This window comes from Mobula birostris, chromosome 5, assembly GCF_030028105.1.
Source record: "Mobula birostris isolate sMobBir1 chromosome 5, sMobBir1.hap1, whole genome shotgun sequence".
NCBI classification, from domain to species: Eukaryota; Metazoa; Chordata; class Chondrichthyes; order Myliobatiformes; family Myliobatidae; genus Mobula; species Mobula birostris.
In genome coordinates, this window is record NC_092374.1 from 205,233,151 (window position 1) to 205,250,697 (window position 17,547).

The 17,547-nt window shown below is 46.9% G+C and overlaps 1 protein-coding gene across 2 annotated transcripts in view; it reads right to left on the bottom strand.

The window, feature by feature from the left end:
* The window catches only part of LOC140198312 (cyclic AMP-dependent transcription factor ATF-6 beta-like), a 116,696-nt gene that overhangs the window by 93,778 nt on the left and 5,371 nt on the right, over positions 1-17,547 (bottom strand). For both annotated transcript variants that reach the window (XM_072259386.1, XM_072259387.1), the window contains exons 3-6: positions 7,486-7,561; positions 6,596-6,690; positions 5,132-5,300; positions 410-604 (exon numbers count right to left, since the gene is read on the bottom strand). In XM_072259386.1, the coding sequence (XP_072115487.1) occupies positions 410-604; positions 5,132-5,300; positions 6,596-6,690; positions 7,486-7,561 (535 nt within the window). The remainder of the gene's footprint in view (positions 1-409; positions 605-5,131; positions 5,301-6,595; positions 6,691-7,485; positions 7,562-17,547) is intronic.

Genomic DNA, 17,547 nt, shown 5'->3' on the forward strand with positions numbered 1-17,547 from the left:
CCCTTCTGCCGTCTGCATGAGATGATGGGGCTATCAGAACTTTGAGACTTTTTTTTTTACCGTGCCCATGGTCTGTTCTTTATCAAATTACGGTATTGCTTTGCACTGTTGTAACTATATGTTATAATTATGGTTTTTTGTCATTTTTAGTCTTGGTTTGTTTTGTGTCTCTTGTGATATCATACTGGAGGAACATTGTATCATTTTTTAATGCATGCATTTCTAAATGACAATAAACGAGGACTGAATGTCCTCATAATCTAATCTAATACCTTATGATCATTAAGACTGACGTAGACACAAACATATGAACTGGGCAATTCAGAAAAGTTTCTGTAACAGCTGAGACCTGTGGAGGAGAGTGTGGCAGTGAGAGTGGTGGGACAGTGAGAGAGTGCTCTGATCATACCTGGAATGGGTGGCTTTATGGGCACGCTCTGAGGCTGAGACACAGGGAGACTGGTCTGCACCGACTGCAGAATGATCGTCTTCGCCGGGCTGGTGCTTGGTGCGCCGGGCAGCGTTGTCACGACAACTGGTTTGGGCTGGATGGTGGGCTTGCTGCACAGGATGCTGTTGGCCTTGATACTTGCAGTGGTTTGTTCTGGAGTGGGGAAGAAAGAGTGAAATTAGAGCAGCATTCACAGCTTGGCATCATGTTAGACACAATCCAAGTTCCTGGTCAAAGGAGCCGAATCTCGGGGCCAGAAATCCATCTTCACATGTTACATCTCATCAAGACTTGGGATTTCTTAGTGTCATTTCCAGTTCAAAAGCTATTTCATTACAAAAAGAACAGGCTGTTGAACAATCCTCAACCTGAAACATTAATTCTGTTCTCTCTCCAGATCCTCCAGGAGGGCTATGCGCTAGGGAATTTCTACAGTAGGTTACATGGTCAGCACAACATTGTGGGCTGAAGGACCTGTAATGTGCTGCAGATTTCTATGTTCTAACCACAACCTTGTCGTAGTGTGGAGGCTTGCGTATCTCAATGACTCAGAGAGCTACGTTGTCTGGAATCAGGGCTTTATGCCTTGGCTCTTGGTAGGGTCACCCTTGCCAAACAGGACAAAGACTAAGAGTGGTCCACTGGTCCTCCAGGTTCGGAGAGTCAATTCATGGCTAACAACCCTGACTGATCATACAAAACCGTTATGGAAACAGCTGTCTGTGACGGTACTCCAGAGTTTCCACACAGGACATGCATGACAGACAGTAGTGAAAACTGAAGGGAAGCTACTGACACTACGAAGGAATCCCTAAGCACCGTGACACAGAGATGGACGACCTTCATTACTGTCCTACACGCCAGCAGGCGTAAGACATTTACACCACACGCTGCATTCATAAAGCCAACAGCATTGTGAAGAACCCCTCATACAAAACACTTCTCCCTCCTGCCATCTGGCAAAAGGTACCGAAGCATCCGGGCTCTCACGACCAGGCTGTGCAACAGTTTCTTCCCCCAAGCCATCAGACTCCTCAATACTCAGAGTCTAGACTGACATCTACATCATTTATTATCATATTGTAATTTGTCCTCTACTGTGCCTATTGTCTTGTTTATTATTTATTGTACTGTCCTGCACTGTTTTGTGCACTCTATGTAGTCCTGTGTAGGTCTGTAGTTTTTGTGTTGTTTTACGTAGTCTAGTGTAGCCTTGTGTTGTCTCACTTAGTCTAGTGTAGTTTTGTGTTGTTTCATGTAGCACCATGGTCCTGGAGGAACATTGTTTCGTTTCTACTGTGTACTGTACCAGCAGCTTATGGTCGAAATCTCAATAAACTTGACTTGATTTGACTTGAAATGAGTCTCCACAGATGCAGCCTGATGTGTTGAGCAAATTAGCACTTTTCCTTCTTTTTTAAAAAAAAAATCTCCTCCTTTTCTTGTCGTATCTTTCCTATCCTTTGGCCCATCAAGACCATGCTGAACGATTAATCCGTCCAGTCTCATTGACCTGCACCCGGTCCATACCCCTCCCATCCATGTACACATCCCAATTCCTCTTAAATGTTGAAATCAAACTCACATCCATCACAAGCCTTGGCAGCTCGATCCACACTCTCACCACCCTCTGAGTGAAGAAGATCCCCCTCAGGTTCCCTTTAACTATTTCACCTTTCACGCTTAATCCATGACCTCCAGTTCTAGTCTCATCTAAGCTCAGTGGAAAAAGTCTGCTTGCATTTACCCTATCTATACTCCTCATAATTTTGTATATTGCTATCAAATCTCCCCTCATTCTCCTAAGCTCCAGGGAATAAAGTCCGAACCTGTTCAATCTTTCTCTGTAACTCAGGTACTCAATTCCTGGCAACATTGTTGTGAAATTTTCTGTGCAGTATTTCAATGTGTGTAACCACAGGAAAGGATTGTTACTTCACCTCATTCCCTATCTCGTAGCTAGAGAGATCAGACCCTAACAGCTCTCTGAACATGACAAAGGATAAATGTGTGGATAGGAAGTTTCATTCTCCACACAAACATTCGATTAAAACAAACTGATAAGTCTTTCTAACTGATGCATCACCGCCTGGTACGGAGGGACCACTGAACAGGATGGAGAAAAGCTGCAAAGTTGCAAACTCAGCCAGCTCCATTCATGGGCACTAGCCTCTCCAGCATCTGCGACACCTTCAAAAGGCAACATATCAAAAAGGTAGCATCCATCAGTAAGGACCCCCCATCTCCCAGGACAGGCCCTCTCCTCATTGCTACTATCGAGGTGGTGGTACAGGTGCCTGAAGACACACACTCAATGTTTCAGGAACAGCTTCTTCCCACCAATAGGAGAGCAGCCCTTCTAAGTGAGCTGCAAGTTGGTTGGGTACATCTACTGTATCCCGGGACTTCTGGTGTGGCCTCCTCTACACTGGTGAGACTCGACGTAGCCTGGGGGACCTGCTTTATTCAGCACCTTCACTTTGTCTGCCGCAAAGAGGTTGGACTTCCTGGTGGCTACCCATTTCAATTCAACATCCTAATCTCATCGCAACATGGCCTCCCCTACTGCCACAAAGAAGCCACACTCATTTTTGGGGAGCAACACCTCATATGCCATCTGGGTACCCTCCAACCTGATGACATGAATGCCAATTTTTCTCATTTCCAGAAATTTCTCCCCTTCCTTTTTTCTTTTTCCATTCCCCACTATGGATTCCCTCTCACCATTCTCTTCTCCTTCCTTGCCCATCACCTCTCCCTGGTTTCCCTTCCTCCTATGGTCCACTGTCCTCTCCTAAGAGATTCCTTCTTCAGCCCCTTGTCTTCCACCTATCATCTCCCAGCTTCTTACTTCATCCACCCCCCTCCCCAAAACACCCACCTTCCCCCTCACCTGGTCTCACCGATCACCTCACCTGTACTCCTCTCCCTTACCCACCTTCCCCCTCACCTGGTCTCACCAATCACCTCACTTGTTCCCCTCTCCCTCACCCACCTTCCCCCTCACCTGGTCTCACCGATCACCTCATTTGTTCCCCCCCCACCCACCTTCCCCCTCACCTGGTCTCACCGATCACCTCACTTGTTCCCCTTTCCCTCACCCACCTTCCCCCTCACCTGGTCTCACCGATCACCTCACTTGTACTCCTCTCCCTCACCCACCTTCCCCCTCACCTGGTCTCACTGATCACCTCACTTGTTCCCCTCTCCCTCACCCACCTTCCCCCTCACCTGGTCTCACCGATCACCTCACCTGTACTCCTCTCCTTCACCCACCTTCCCCCTCACCTGGTCTCACCGATCACCTCACTTGTCCTCCTCCCCCTCACCCACCTTCCCCCTCACCTGGTCTCACTGATCACCTCACCTGTACTCCTCTCCCTCACCCACCTTCCCCCTCACCTGGTCTCACCGATCACCATACTTGTTCCCCTCTCCCTCACCTGGTCTCACCGATCACCTCACTTGTTCCCCCCCCCCACCCACCTTCTTATTCTGGCTTCTTCCCCCTTCCTTTCCGATCCTGATGAAGGGTCTTGGCCCAAAATGTTGACTGTTTATTCGTGTCCATGGACGCTGCCTGACCTGCTCAGTTCCTCCAGCACTTTGTGCGTGTCAGACCATAAGAGATCGGAGCAGAATTAGGCCATCTGGCCCATTGAGTCTGCTCTACCATTCTGTCATGGCTGATCCTTTTTCTCTCTCCTCCTCAAAGATTTTCAGAACATATATACATTTCTCTGACATTAAATGTACCTTTGAAACCCCAGTTCCCGGCATTCTCACCGTAACCTTTGATGCCATGTCCAATCAAGAATCTGTCAATCTCTGCCTTAAATACACCCAGCGACCTGGCCTCCACAGCTGCATGTGGCAACAAATTCACCACCTTTTGGCTAAACAAATTTCTTCGCATCTCTGTTTCGAAAGGGCTCCTCTTTCATCCTGAGTCTGTGCCCTCTTGTCATGGACTCTCCCACCATGGGAAACATCCTTTCACATCTACTCTGTCTAGGCCTTTCAACATTCAAAAGGTTTCAATGATCCCTCCCCTCCCCCCTCCACAATCCTTCGGAATTCCAGCGAGCACAGCCCCAGAGCCATCAAACGTTCCTTGTATGATAACCCTTTCATTCCTCGAATCATCCTTGTGAACCTCCTCTGGACCCTCTCCAATGCCAGCACATCTTTTCTAAGCTGAGGAGCCCAAAATTGTTCACAATATTCAAGGTGAGACCTCTCAAGTGCCTCAGCATCACATCCCTGCTCTTGTATTCTAGACCTCTTGAAATGAACGCTAACATTGCATTTGCCTTCTTCACCACTGACTTGACCTGCAAGTTAACCTTCAGGGTGTTCTGCACAAGGTCTCCCAAGTCCCTTTGCTTCTCAGATTCTTGGATTTTCTCCCCGTTTAGAAAATCGTCCACACATTTATTTCTACTACCAAAGTTCATGACCATGTATTTCAACATGAAATACCAACATTGTATCTCATTTTCCACTTCCTTGCCCATTCTCCTAATGTCTATGTCCTTCTGCATCCTACCTGTTTCCTCAACACTACCTACCCCTCCACCAATTGCTTTTGAATTTCCAGCATCTGCAGAATCTCTTGTGTTATTAATTATTTGGGCTTCTTTTAAGGATTAATTTGCACTGTAAGAGAATATAATTTACTTTCTGTCCCTTGCTTCACTGGCGACGTCCCATTCTCAATCTTCACCACATTGAACTCGATGCCGTTCAGAGGGGGGTTGAGGACATCCCCGAAGGTACATGGTGGCGTAGGAGGGTCCTCGGTTTTCACCACTGGCAGCGTGGTCTCTGTGTTTAGGCTCTGATGAACCTTTCAGGAAAAGACACAATGAGTTTATTCTAATATACACAATTAAATGTATAACATAGATGCAATGGGAGATTTAATTTTAAGCAGAAAGTCTGCACTTCCAAAGCTCCCATTTTTAGATCTTTAGTCCAGATTTATTTGAATTCCCCAGCATGGTGAGATTTGAATTCCACAAGACATAGGAGCAGAATTAGGCCATTCGGCCCATTGAGTCTGCTCTTCCAGTCCATCATGGCTGATTTATTTACCTTCTCAACCCCATTCTCCTGCCTTCTCCCCATAACCTTTGATGCCCTGACTAATCAAGAAACGATCAACCTCTACTTTGAATTCACCCAATAACTCAGTCCCCACAGCCATTTGTAACAATGAATTCCACAGATCCACCACCCTCTGGCAGAGATTGTCTCTGTTCTAAATGGATATCGCTCTATTCTGAGACTGTGCCCTCTGGTCCTAGACTCCCCCACTATAGGAAACATAGTCCCCACATCCACCCTATCTGCACCCTCTGGTCCTAGACTCCCCCACTACAGGAAACATTCTCTCTACATCCATTCTATCTGTGTACTCTGGTCCTAGACTCCCTCACCATAGGAAACATCCTCTCCACATCCACTCTATCTGTGCCCTCTGGTCCTAGACTCCCCCACTATAGGAAACATCCTCTCCACATCCACTCTATCTGTGCCCTCTGGTTCCAGACTCCCCCACTGTAGGAAACATCCTCTCCACATCCACTCTATCTGTGCCCTTTGGTCCCAGACTCCCCCACTATAGGAAACATCCTCTCCACATCCACTCTATCTGTGCCCTCTGGTCCTAGACTCCCCCACTATAGGAAACATCCTCCCCACATCCACTCTATCTGTGCCCTCTGGTCCCAGACTCCCCCACCGTAGGAAACATCCTCCCCACATCCACTCTATCTAGACCTTTCAATGTTTGAGAGGTTTCAATGAAATACCTCTTCACTCTTCTAAACACCAGCACAAATGCTCCTCATACATTTGCAAATCACAGTTTCCCCATTTACATGGCATATGTATAATTCTTTATTTGTTATAATTGTTGAATGTTGTTGCTTTTTGTGCATGTTTCACTCTGATCCACAACTACATGTAAAAATACTGTATGTCTACACAGTGAATAAAGTTGATCCTTGAGAACCTTCGTACGTATCAATCAAAAGAAAGACCTCTGGGAAGTTGGGCTGAAAACCATTGTGGACCAAGACATCAGGAGAGATGTCAGTGGTGAACCAGGCAGATGATAAGCTGTGAGTAACCGCTTACCTGTGGTATTAGGGGAATGTCAGAAGAGGAGGAGAGTGAGGAATCTGAACAGCGAGAAGAGGCAGGAGACAGCGGTTCCAATTTCACTTGCAGATCTGTTGCGGTAGGAAGAGCTCAGCTTTAATTTGCAATATTAACAAGACAGCCATCGCGGGTGGAGAGGGGTGAACCCGCCGAATTGTTTTACTGGAGAACGGTGACAACTCCAGGCCGGACGACCGATTATAGGATAATGAAATCTATGGGAAGTGTGGGCAGGCAAATGGAAATACAGTGCCTGCACCATTCCCATAGAAACATGGTTCCACATATACAGCCACACATTACTCTTAATTCCACTTCCCATTCTCATACCAACATGTCTGCCCTGAGACAAGCTTCCTCTGCTGCAGAATGAGGCCAAACTCAGGTTAGAGAAGCAACACCTCATGCTCACTCTAGGTAACCTCCAACATGATAGCACGAGCATCGATTTCTCTAACTTCCCGTAATTTCTGCCCCCTCCCCCTTCTGTTTCTCCATTCCCCACATTCCCCTCTCACCCCCTCCTTCCCTTTTTCCCATGGGCTACTTTCCTCTCCGATCAGATTCCTTCTTCTTCAGCCCTTTACCTCTTCCAGCTTCTTACGTCATCAAACCCACCGGTTGTACTCCTGCCCCTCTTCCCACCTTCTTATTCTGGCTTCTGCCCCACTTCCTTTCCAGTCCTGATGTAGGGTCTCAGCCCAAAACTTCAACTGTTTATTTCCCTCCACAGACGCTGCCTGACCTGTTGAGAGTTTTTTTTTTCAGCATTTCGTGTGGGTTGCTCTGGACTACCAGCATTTGCAGAACCTCTTGTACGCACAATGTTCTGGCCTCAGCCACAAGCCGCACCCTGAAGTCCTCACCTGTACAGCTGTCATCGTGGATTGGGTTCCGATGGGAATATGGTATCCCGATTTCCATATTCAAATCCAGATCCAACTGGAACATTAAAACAATGCAGTCAACCTCATTGCAATCTCAGGACAGGAAATAACTGCAGAAATAATTGAGTGATAGAACAGCGGTGGGTTCAATTCCCCCCACTGCCTGCAAGGCATTTCTTCATTCTCCCGTGACCCCTCACATTCCAGAGATGTGCTGGTCACGTGGGTGCAATCAGGCAGCACAGGTTTGTTGGCTCAGAGGAGCCTGTTATTGAGCTGCAGCCCTAAATAAAAGTAAATTGTTCATTTACTGCCATTCTTGATATCTTGCAGCCCCATAAAAGTCAATGAACGGTAACTGTGGTATTTGTGATGGAGGCATAGCTGTTCACTAACCGGCCTGCCTATCACCTGCCCCCGGATTCCCTCCTCCTCCCCTTTCTCCCATGGTCCACTCTCCTCTCCTATCAGATTCCTCCTTCTCCAGTCCTCCATTCACCTCTCCCAGCTTCGTACTCCCCTCCCCCACCCACCTGGCTTCACTTTCTAGCCTCTGCTCCTTCCCCCCCCACCCCCGCACTCTCTCATTTTGGCATCTTCCCCCTTCCTTTCCAGCCCTGATGCAGGATCTCAGCCCGACACATCGTCTGTTCATTTCCACAGATGCTACCTGACCTCTGAGTTCTTCAGCATTTTCTGTGTTTTACTCCGGATTTTCAGGATCTGCAGACTCCCTTCTGTTGGTTCCAGCTGACTGACTGACAGTCGGGCAAGGAGGTGGAAAATTTCCCAATACACTCTACCAGTAATTCCCAATAGACACCGCAAGTCCAACTTGTTCACCCAAAATGAGGGGACCTTTAGCAATGTCCTCAAGAGGACCAAAACCTTGCCGTAGGGTTTGGAGGCTTGCATACCTCAATGCCCTAGAGAGCTACGCTGGCTGGAGTCAGGGCTTTAGGCTTTGGCTCTTGGCAGAGTCACCCATGCCAGGCAGGTCAAAGGGCAGAGGCCAGACTTAGAGTGGCCCACTGATTTGGGCTAACAACCCTGCCTGGTAAAACAGAATTGTTAAAGAAACAGCAATGAGCAATCCTTCTACATATGGGTAGCCAAGGATAGACTGAGACGAAGGACCTTCATTGCTGCCCTAAAACGGCAGCAGGTGTGATGGGCAGTAAGCAGATCAAACAATGTGCTATGCCGTAGTGCCTGACAAGGTTAAGGACCCTTCATGAACAGTGAGCCCAACTACATCCTCACTGGTGAAATTCCCAGCTCGCTGTCGCAGTGTGGATGACCTAGAAAGCAACAAATGCGGGAAGAGGCCTATTGGATCCCGGTGACTTTGCGAGAGAGACAACTTGGAAGTTAAGAATGAGCCATAACACCAATTGGTGACGATCATTTTAATAAGTGTTAGAGGAACAAATAAATGAACTAACAAAACACAAAGCAAAGGAAGCTGTAGCTATCTTATACTCAAACTACAGATAACATTCCAGTGGACAGCAAGGTCCGACACGAGATAGTAAAGATCCTTAGAGAGGATCACCTGGGTCTCCCTCCCCCCATTTAACGGGAGTGTTGTGGACGAAGGGTTCGAAGCATTCTTGAGGATCCTGACCACCCATCGCACAATCACATCAGGATTAGGACCATCAGACTGGGCACAGCTTCTTCCCTCGGCCTGTGAGACAAATGAATACCCTGCCATCACCGAGGTCTCGTCACTGGCACAGCGAGCCGTTTACCTGTGTTGCACACTACATGTATTTTACTAACTTATTTGTGGTAATATTGTGTTTTATGTGGTATGGGTGCACTGCAGTCTGGAGGAAAGCTGTTTCATTTAGTTGTACATATGTACAGTCAGCTGACAATAAACTTTAACTCGATCACAGATAACAATTAACCTATACAATAACCAAATTGTTCTACTCAAATTACTTTGAAATTTACTGAATAATTACAGGCAATTATATAAAAGTTCAAAGTAAATTTATTATCAATGTACACACGTCACCATATACAACCCTGAGGTTCATTTTCTTGTGGACATTCACAATAAATGCAAGAAACACAATAGAGTCAATGAAAGCACACTGGTAACAAATATGCAAAAAAAAACCCACAACAAATTGTACAAACATGAAAAGAAGAATAAATAAATATTGACAGCATGAGATGAAGAGTCCTTGAAAGTGAGTCCATAGGTTGTGGGAACAGTTCAGTGCTGGAGCGAGTGAAGCTGAGTGAAGTTATCCCCTCTAGTCGAAGAACCTGATAATTGAGGGTAATCCTGTTCCTGAACCTGGTGCTGTGGTTCCTGAGGCCCCTGCACCTTCTTCCTGTTGGCAGCAGCTAGAAGAGAAACTGACCCAGATGGTGGAGGTCCTTGATGCTGGAAGCTGCCTTCCTACGACAGAGGTCGATGTAGATGTCTTCAATGGTGGGGAGGGCTTTACCTGTGATGAAGTGGGGCATATCTACTACCTCTTGCAGGCTTTTCTGTTCAAGCAAGCCTAAACTACATGAAAATACAAAAAAAAATCTACGCCCAAATCCAACAGGACATCCAATGGAGGTCTGGGATGGGATCAGACAACTGGCCACCTGACTCACATCTATACAGAGCTCCATGATATCCGATGGGACACGTGGACACACAGATGGATGTGGGATTAGTCATAGTCATACTTTATTGACCCCGGGGGAAATTGGTTTTTGTTACAGTTGCATCATAAATAATAAATAGTAATAGTAATACTACTATTAGTAAATAGTAATAGTCATGGAAATAATAAATAGTAATAGAATAGTAATAGAAAAATAGTAATAAATAGTTAAATAGTAATATGTAAATTATGCCAGTAAATTATGAGATAAGTCCAGGACCAGCCTATCGGCTCAGAGTGTCTGACCCTCCAAGGGAGGAGTTGTAAAGTTTGATGGCCACAGGCAGGAATGACTTCCTATGATGCTCAGTGTTGCATCTCGGAGGAATAAGTCTCTGGCTGAATGTACTCCTGTGCCCACCCAGTACATTATGTAGTGGATGGGAGACATTGACCAAGATGGCATGCAACTTGGACAGCATCCTCTTTTCAGACACCACTGTCAGAGAGTCCAGCTCCATCCCCACAACATCAATGGCCTTACGAATGGGTTTGTTGATTCTGTTGGTGTCTGCTACCCTCAGCCTGCTGCCCCAGCACACAACAGCAAACATGATAGCACTGGCCACCACAGACTCGTAGAACATCCTCAGCATCGTCCAGCAGATGTTAAAGGACCTCAGTCTTCTCAGGAAATAGAGACCGCTCTGACCCTTCTTGTAGACAGCCTCAGTGTTCTTTGACCAGTCCAGTTTATCGTCAACTCGTATCCCCAGGTATTTGTAATCCTCCACCATGTCCACACTGACCCCCTGGATGGAAACAGGGGTCACTAGTACCTTCGCTCTCCTCAGGTCTACCACCAGCTCCTTAGCCTTTTTCACATTAAGCTGCAATTAGACAACTGGCCACCTGACTCACATCTCTACAAATCTCCAGGACATCTAGAGAGAGGTGTAGACACACAGATGGATGGTAATGGACGTGGGATTAGACACTTAGCCACCTAACTCACACCTAAACAAAATTCCAAGCAGAAATAGGCCAGCAGACCTACTGATTGCACATGGGTGCATTTTCTCAGGACTTGACCACAGAGTTGCCTCAGATGCAGCAGCCTGTTGCAATCACCCAGGGCAGGAGAGCCACAGTGGGATGGGAGTCTGCCGGGCAGGCTGCAATCGGCTAGGTTAGAGGCAGGCTCCTCAAAGTGGTGCTGCCTTCCATCGTTCCTCGGTGGAAGAACTATATGGAACAGGACAAAGTACAGTCACCTTGGCAACCAAATTAAAACAACTTTCCTCTGCACCGTGGTGCACCCACAAACATATCAGACGTAGCTCATGAAACAAAATACTACCCGAAACTAAAATTTAATTCAAAAATGCATACACAGCACAGGTAAACCGTAAATAGTACTGTTACCTGCCTCATGGATATCTTGTGACTGTCTTATGAGGATGATGTAATAGTCTTGCAGAGGTCACATGATGTAATTTTCCCGCCGATGTGAGGTCACGTGATGACATGCTCACCACGGGTATAAAAAGAGACCCCTGGGGTGATGCAGTTAGTTTTCCAGTTAGAACATTAGCCAGATACTCCGCTCCACTTCGTATTTGCTTTAGGACACAGTTTCAATTTAAAATGGAGTTTTACATTCTATTGTAAGGCACAAATGTTGGGCCGGCAGTTTAATCAATCGCTGCCAGGTTTGTTGACGTATCTTTTCAGTAGTATTGGAGAGTGAAGACGGGAACCTGAAGGAGTCGTTCGACGGTCGAAAGGATCGACCATTATTCAATTCGTTCAAGAAAGAGTGATCTGCATGAGATAGCCTCTGCTAAAAGTGGCAGAAAAGGCTGTGCAGGATCTAGTATCAAAAGGTAAAGGTCAGTGCCTTTAGACCGTTTTATTTCCGTCGTCGTGAATCCTGCGGACAAGGCAGGATCCAGCTGGGACTTGCGTGACGTCGTGTCTTCGAGGAATTCTTTACTTCAGGAAAGTGTCTCCTAATTGACTGTATAAATCTCTTGGACTTTCAAATTTACCATTCTAAGAACTGTGTTTGAATTTACTGCTTTAAGAACTGTTTTTTGCATTTATCGCTTTAAGAACTAGTACCGAGTGGTAGCTTGTTAAATGTCCGCATAGCAGTTTACTTCTGGTTAAGATTTTCATTTGTTTATTTTTTTTATATTGAGCAGAGTTGAATAAATGTTTGATCGTTTTTACAAAACCTGACTCAATTCAATTCTATATTCATCATTGCCGGTCACGTGACAGCACAGTAAACAGCTTGCTATCCTAGTGACAAGACCTCGGACGTGGCAGGGTATTCACTAGTCTCACAGCCTGAGGGAAGAAGCAGACACGCAGTCTGGCAGTCTTAGTCCTGAAGCTCGGTGGTTCGCTCAGTAGAAAAACAAGCTGGACCAGGCAACTCAGGGACGTGGGATATATTATCATCACTATTTTGACCTTTGTGACTGTACTTTTATTCTGAAATGGTGATCCTATCTGCTCCGTACAGTGTGCTGTATGCTGTTGGTAACGTGCTTTACACCTTGGTCCTGGAGGGATGCTATCTTGTTTGGCTACATTCAAATGATTAGTCGCCATTTTGGGGAGTTAATTGTGACACAGGGAGGGAGCTTATCACTGACTGGTTGCGTGGCGAGCTCCGTACCTTGTCTAGAATTTTGCCCTCATTGGTTTCTCAAAGGGATTGAAGTCTGCATGTCTGTTTACAGAACTCGATTTCAACTGAGTTTCCAAAGTGATGGACTAATCAGCTGATTGGTAAGTATATAAAGGGCAAGCATTCAGAGGATACACTACCCTGACGATGTCTCCTTGCATGGTGGCGAAACGTTTGCAAATGGATTGTGTGCAATTACTCCACTTCTCTGTTCTACTATAAACGTCAAGAAAATGAATCTCGGTAGTACTGTACACGGTGACTTATTCGTACTTTGACAATAAATTTACATTTTAACTTTGATCCTTGCTCTGCAAAACTCAGGTTATTAAAAATTTAAAGTAAATGTCTTTTATTTTTGGTTTCTGTAATAACAAGGGATGAAAACTCTAATAACAATAAATTACCTCTTCTCCTCACCTGGCTGTCACCTCCACTCAGTACCCTTCCTTCTTTCCTCTCTCCCATGGTCCACTCTCCTCTCCTATCAGACTCCTTCTTCTCGAGCCCTTTATCCTTCCCACCCACACGGCTTCACCTATCACCTGAGCATCCTACTTCTTGTCCCCCCCACCTTCTTATTCTGGGATCTTTCCCCCTTCCTCTCCAGTCCTGAAGAAAGGGGTTGACCCAAAACATTGACTCTCCATTCATTTTCATACACGCTGCCTGCCCTACTGAGTCCCTCCAGCATTTTGTGTGTGTTGCTCTGGATTTCCAGCATCTGCAGAATCTCTTGTATCTATGAACAACAAGAATTAAGAATTAAAAATACACGTGGATTAAGATGTTAACTGTCCTGTGCTATCACCAGTGGGATCATCAGTTGATCCGCCACCTTTCTTCAGGAGTTTCGGCCCGCTTATGATCAAGACTCCCTCGAGGTGGCGGGCCAGCAGTGTTAAAGCACCACCTCCCACTGGTGAGCTTAAAAACTTGGCATCTGCCTCTATCAGAGTTGTTGGTCACTTCCATCCAACAGATAGTCTGCTCTTCAGATGTCTATGCAACTACTGAAGGGTTTGCAAAATATGTATCTGTGTAGGCTTTGCTTTCTTCAACTCAACCAAACCAAACCTGTACTTTCCAACATCGTAAATCATATCACCCATCACTTCCAACTTTCTCTTTGATGTTCCCCTGAGAGTGTTCTCCAACATCATACTGATATCCTCATCAAACACACGCCAAGCCTTCTCATCTGCCATTGCTGGCCTTCTTCTCTACCTCCTCACCACCACCATCATGCAAAGGATCTGTCTGGGTACTGTGGTCTGAAACCTGACCTGGGTTATCTCTCGTCTGACCTGGAGTATGATGACGCTCTCCAGAGCGAATCGCTGTGGCTTGTGAATCAGTGGTTGAAAAGACCACATCATCTGTGCTTGGTGAAGAAATCTCATCTTCATCCACTGGGATGGAATAGCACTTCAACTTTGCTTGGTGGACTCGTAAACCTTTAATGCTGGAAAACGCTCTCCTACACCAACACACTGGACACTCAGAGCTTCTTATCCTAGCTCTTGGTCATAGTCGTTCCCTGTAATTAACTGTATCCATCCGATTGGGGCCATCATTCTCCCTCCCTCTCGGAGGACCCCGAGGGTATGTTTCTCCGTGTAAACTAGAAGCTTCAAGAGGTGGGTGCTCTTCTGAGCTGGTGCCCGGACTGCCAATCCAATAAATAGTGTGCTTTTTAAAGCATCCACCATTTCCCACATCGTTACTAATTGACATCTGCTGGTCTCTTCACTGGTCGGAGTATCCAACTGTAAATAACTGTGATTGGTGAAACAGGGAAACCACTGAACACAGAAAACCAATTGATGGCAATAGGCAGTTCAAGTGTTTACAGCACGGACTAGATGGGCCAAAAGGCCTGTTTCTGTGCCGTACTTCACTTCGGAGTCTGGAATACTGCAGCGCAGTGTAGACCTTTGGCCCACAATGTTGTGTTGATTTTTTAAAATGATTCGAAGATCAATCTAAACAAAACAGATCCCTGGGGAACATCACTGGTCACTGCCCTCAGGACAGAATGCGCTACGCTCGATGCCTTCTGTGGGCAGGCCGATTCTGATTCCACAGAAATCACCAGAATGGCACTCACTCCTCCTCCATGACGGGCATCAACTGCTGCATCACACGTCTTCACCTCCACCAGCACACTGACACAGGAGTAATCACACAGCCGTATCATCCCGTGTGAGTGAACCATATCGAGAGCACTATGCCCAAGGAAGACTTTGCACCAGAATGAAGACTTTAAGTCCCTATAAATGCACTTCAGGCAAATTATATAGTTTCAACCTATACTGGATCCTTAAGGCTGTCTAACCAGGGTGAGGGGGGGGTGGTAGTGGGGATAAGTTCCCACTACCTATTAAGTGCTGTCAGTGGTGAAAGCTTCTCAAACAGCCGCTGGCAACCAAGTCCAGCTCCTGGCCTTCACGTGTGGTTTAGCTAATACTCCTGGTATAACGGTTTCTGCCAACAGGAGAAGGGGGAAAGGCGGGCTACTGGCACCTTAAACTAGTCGCTTCGGGCAGATGGGGCTCGTCAGCCATAGTTGGCTGCTCTTCGAGGAGAAGGAAAACTCTGACGAAGAACCTGGGGCTGGAGTCCCCAGCGCAGTTCTACATTGAGTTTAATGTGAACTGGCAACTCTACTGACACCAAGCTAGATCACTCTGTCAGTCCTGTGGATTCATCACCTGTGTGGGGAAGGGGAGCCTGCTACTTGGACAACAGCTTGCTCGCCATATCGCACTGCCCTGGCTTGCGTATTGACTTTGACGTAGACAGCTAGGACACCACATCCATGGTCAACCTAACCGACAGAGAGCCTCAACCTACATTTCAAGGACTGGTTTACTTGCCTGCTTTAGGCCCTTCCTGAAGGGGTCTAGCTGTTAGTCATCGCTATTTTGAGCAGTGGGTTCCCCACTCTCAACAAGGAGATACTGAGAGCTAATGAAGTAGATAAAAGAGTTTGTTTTGAAGTGAAACTGATTTTAGCTTCTGAGGAGCAAGATCTAACAGATTTATAATTTGAAGGATTTCTAGACACAAACACAATCCTTACAAAATAAAGACATACCAAACACAAACGAGTCACACATTACAGAAACAGAGGCTGAGGAATGAATTACCAACCTCAAGTGCCTTCTAATATTTATACTGTTTTCTATTAACTGAATTTATTGGTAGGTGATACTTCTCAGCTACATTATCAGGCCAGTGGATTGTTTAATTAGAACAACATGTACCTTTTTGCTTCTCAGGATTGGGTCACAGTTTAAAAAGGTCTGTGTGGACCCTCGGGATTGGGTCATACTTTAACTACTTCTGGTGTGACTCCTTGGCATTGGTTTACAATTTGACTAGGCAGATGTGGCGTCTCGGGATTGGTTTACAGTTTTTTTTCAAAATATACTTTATTCAAAAATAAATATATACAATAAACCATTCAATAACTTTCCATCCTTTACATTCGTTCACATTATAGTCAGTACATATCCGTATTTATAGCCACCCACGTGGCACTCCAGTAGTTCAGCTTAGCATATCATTGTTGAGGGGTATACTCCCCGCCCACCGACCCCTCCCACTCCCACGGGTGGAGAAACCTATACTGTGGTCCTTCCCCACTGGGCCCTTGCGGTGGCTGCACCGAGTTTCAGTACGTCCCTCAGCACGTACTCCTGCAGCCGAGAATGTGCCAGTCGGCAGCATTCTCCCACGGACATCTCCATGTGCTGGTAGATCATCAAGTTTCGGGTTGACCAAAGAGCGTCTTTCTGCAAGTTGATGATCAGCCAGCAGCACCGGATGTTGGTCTCCGTGTGCGTCCCCGGGAACAGCCCGAAGATCAGAGAGTCCTCTGTTACGCAGCTGCTGGGGATAAAACGTGACACTAGCCCGTCCATCCTCCTCCACACCCTCTTTGCGAACTGGCAGTGTGCAAAAAGGTGGGTCACAGACTCCTCCTCACTGCAGTCCTCCCGTGGGCAGTGGGGTACGGAGACGACGTTCCGGGCATACAGGAGGGCTCTGACTGGGAGGGCCCCTCTCACCGCCAGCCAGGCGAGGTCTTGGTGCCTGTTGGTGAGATCTGGCGATGAGGCATTTTGCCAGATGAACTGGACAGTCTGCTCAGGGAACCACCCCACTGTGTCCATCGCGTCCTTCTCCTGCAGTGCCTGCAGGACATTACGTGCTGACCACTGCCTGATGGCCCTGTGGTCAAAGGCGTTCTCCTGGAAGAACTTTGCTACGTAGGACAGGTATGCCGGCAACGACCAGCTGACTGGGGCTTTGCGCGGGAGTGGGGCCAGACCCATCCTTCGTAGCCAGGGCGACAGGTAGAACCTGGGCACATACCTGGGTTCTACACACAACCTGATGCAGCCACGTACGAAGCTGGCCATCAGGGTGAGGGCGACATTGGGGACGCTCTTGCCCCCGTTGTCCAGGGACTTGTGCATGACGGTCCGTCTCACCCGCTCCATCTTGGATCCCCAGACGAATCTGAAGACAGCCCAGGTGATTTCCGAGCTTCAGGAGCGGGGGACGGGCCAGACCTGCGCCAAGTACAGCAGCCCTGAGAGCACCTCACACCTGATGACCAGGTTCTTGCCTGTTATCGACAGGGAGCGCCCTCCCCACAGTCCCAGGTTCTGTTTTACCTTGGCAGTCCGCTCCTGCCAGTTCTTGTTGCAC